The sequence below is a fragment of the Austrofundulus limnaeus genome, unplaced genomic scaffold (assembly GCF_001266775.1).
Source record: "Austrofundulus limnaeus strain Quisiro unplaced genomic scaffold, Austrofundulus_limnaeus-1.0 Scaffold0, whole genome shotgun sequence".
In the NCBI taxonomy this organism is placed as follows: domain Eukaryota; kingdom Metazoa; phylum Chordata; class Actinopteri; order Cyprinodontiformes; family Rivulidae; genus Austrofundulus; species Austrofundulus limnaeus.
Window position 1 is genome coordinate 2,031,591 of NW_013952402.1, and position 2,890 is coordinate 2,034,480.

Sequence of the window (2,890 nt, forward strand, 5' to 3'; positions counted from 1 at the left end):
GTAAAAATACTGTAGGCTGTTTAGTTTAGTAAATTTTTTAAAATGTATTTTAACACGGACGGAGCCATTTTATTTACACACAAAGCACAACGTGAGTGAGCTATATCCACCCTGAAGGTTAATCTCGGACAAAATCTGATGATCAACTCTTTTAAATGAAACCAGAGAGCGTTGACAGAGAGGAAAAGGTAGAAATGACTCAGTCTGCAACTGAAAATGTGGATGGAGGACAACAGAGCTGCTTCATGGAAGAACCTCAGCTTAGCCTAATGCCTTATATGTATTAGTTCAGCGCTAGCGCGACAAACAAGCTAAACGGAGGTCCTCCATCCATATTTTCAGTTACAGGCTGAGTCATTTCTACCTTCTCCTCTCTGTCAACGCTCTCTGGTTTCATTTAAGCCAGTCGTCAGATATTGTCAAAGATTAACCTTCAGGGTGGATATAGCTCGCTAGCAGCCTAGCACCGATGACCTATCCACATCATTTACCCAGAATGCTTTGTGTAAATAAAATGGCCCCGTCCGTGTAATATATTTTTTAACTTTTAGTTTAAAAATGATGAAAACTGAACATCCTACAGTATTTTTACAGTCTTTATTTTACAGTTAAAATACATATTTATTAAATAAAATCTGATGTTACAACTAATCATGGATCCCTTTAAGATGATTTGCACGATATTCCTCCTTTAATATATTCTCGTGATTTGACAGTGGTGGACCTCTTCACGTGTGAAATCCATTTCAACACTGTGCGCCTCATCGCCGTGTTCATCATCTGTCTGGGCTTCCTCATGCTGCTGCTGCCCGAGGACTGGGACCAGTGCATCATCCAGCTCAGCACGAAGCTGCGCAAACGGGACGAGCCCGCAGAGGGCAGCGGGGAGGCCAGCGTTGCCACCGGACTCAGCTGGAGAGGACGAGGCAGGACCTCCCTGTCAACATTTGCACATTGACTCCATTCGGTGAAGGGATGGCGCATTAAACTCAACATGCCTGGTACATTTTGTTTTGCACAGCTCGTTTGGACCGACCCATGATCAGTAATTTAACTATGAGGGAAACGGGATGGAGGCTCGGATTGTGTAGCACTCGTTCGACTTCCATTCTGCTCTGAGCTTGTACAAGCTGGTGCATGGACTCAAGTCTGCTGTACTCTTACATAAAACGTCATCAGGTATGACTGATTGAGTCAAATTAGCTGCAGCTTTCAATTATTCAACTGAATTATCACATTCTAGAAAAAGAAATCCCTAGCTTGCCTGAGATTTTTCAGCTATAGGTAACAAAAAAAAAAACAGATATCCAACAACCAGTTAGTTTGAACTAACACTCACATTAACACACCTTTTTAATCCAAAGAAGAATGCCTAAAATGGTGAATGCCTAAGAACAAACTGGAAGGCCCACAGTGGCCTCCGTCAGGTTTAAACTCAACCATGACCACCTGCCTTCTGTGCACTAAACATAGCTGTATTTCACACTTGAGCTGTGAATCTGATGGACTTATTTGGTGTGAAGGAATGTGTCCGGACATCTGAGGATCAATGCGAGCTAAAAATAATTATTTCACAATGCCTTTCTCTTTTTTCATTTTGGGGAAAAAAACAAGAGGTCACACTGTAACCACTGTTCGGCCTGTTGTGATTATGTGCTTCCCGGGGCTTAAATTAAAAWTTTTTTTACATACCCGCTGATAAGATTCTCAACTCATGAGATGTTTAAAGCAGGATCTCCTATTTAAATGCATGAGATGGGTGAGGTTCGGGTATCCCAGTACCTGGATGGGTCAAAAGCGTTCAACAAAACACACAGGCTAAAAGGGAGCTTCTTGAGTTACTTTGATCAATAGCAGCTATCACTGAGCCTCCCTATAGACTTCCTGTCACGTTTAATCTTCTAGATTCATAGAGCAAATTTGTGGCACATCCATTAAACCGAAACGACAAACGGTGGAAAACGTTCACTGTGACCCGAGGAGACGTGTTGACACATGGCTCGCATTTCTTTGGCTTTAAAAAATAAAATAAAATAAAACAAGGCTTACCAATTTTTTTTTCATTGATCGCATTTTCTGAGGAGGGTTAGAACAAAGATGAACTGGAGAGGAACTAAAACTCTGCCTTGTTGTGAATGTATGAACATCACTCCACCACATATGGTCGCCTCGTGCCATCTGGTTTAAACAGTGCCACTTCTGCAGACTCTGAACCATTTGAAAGAGCAAGTTTTTTTTGAAGGGGTTGTGGGGTACAATTCTTGAAGCATTGCACAGGACTTTTTATCGTTTTTGCATTTATTTGCCGACTAACTTTGAGGAGGAAAGAGACTGATGTCCACTGAACGAGCATGCGCTTACCTTACGAGCAGATACAACTGAAACGTCCACTTCACTGCCTTTTCTTTGTTGGTTTGTTTCGCAATAGACTACATTAGCACTGTTTCCCATTGTCATTCTTTATGACAATAACTTATATTATTGTATTCCTCTGGAATTATCGCAAGACATAAATGTAAACCTTTGTAAGGAATGATGATTTTTACACTGAGACGCAACACATGATTATCACATTTAAGGGGCGAATATTTAGAGTGTGGATGGATTGGGTTTATTGGACCTATTGTTGGTGGGCTTCAAGTGTAATCACATGTTCTATATAAAAAGATTTCTTTTCAGTACACTTTCTCGTGAAGGTTTGTTCTTTTAGCTGACAAAGCTGTAGATCAAGGAAAACCAATGCACAGGTTAGATATAATACATGAATAGCTGGCTTCAATTTCTACTGATGTATGAATACAGCGGGTAAAATAAGTAATGAACACGTCACCATTTTTCTCAGTAAATATATTACTAGAGGTGCTAATGACATGAAATTTTCACCAGATGT

At 40.6% G+C, this 2,890-nt stretch overlaps 1 protein-coding gene across 2 annotated transcripts in view; it reads left to right on the forward strand.

Moving 5' to 3' along the window:
- Positions 1–2,683, forward strand: part of slc35f3b (solute carrier family 35 member F3b) — a 78,318-nt gene extending 75,635 nt beyond the window's left edge. For both annotated transcript variants that reach the window (XM_014009673.1, XM_014009744.1), the window contains one exon: positions 717–2,683. In XM_014009673.1, the coding sequence (XP_013865127.1) occupies positions 717–958 (242 nt within the window). In that variant the 3' untranslated portion in view covers positions 959–2,683. The remainder of the gene's footprint in view (positions 1–716) is intronic.
- Positions 2,684–2,890: the final 207 nt, after the last annotated feature.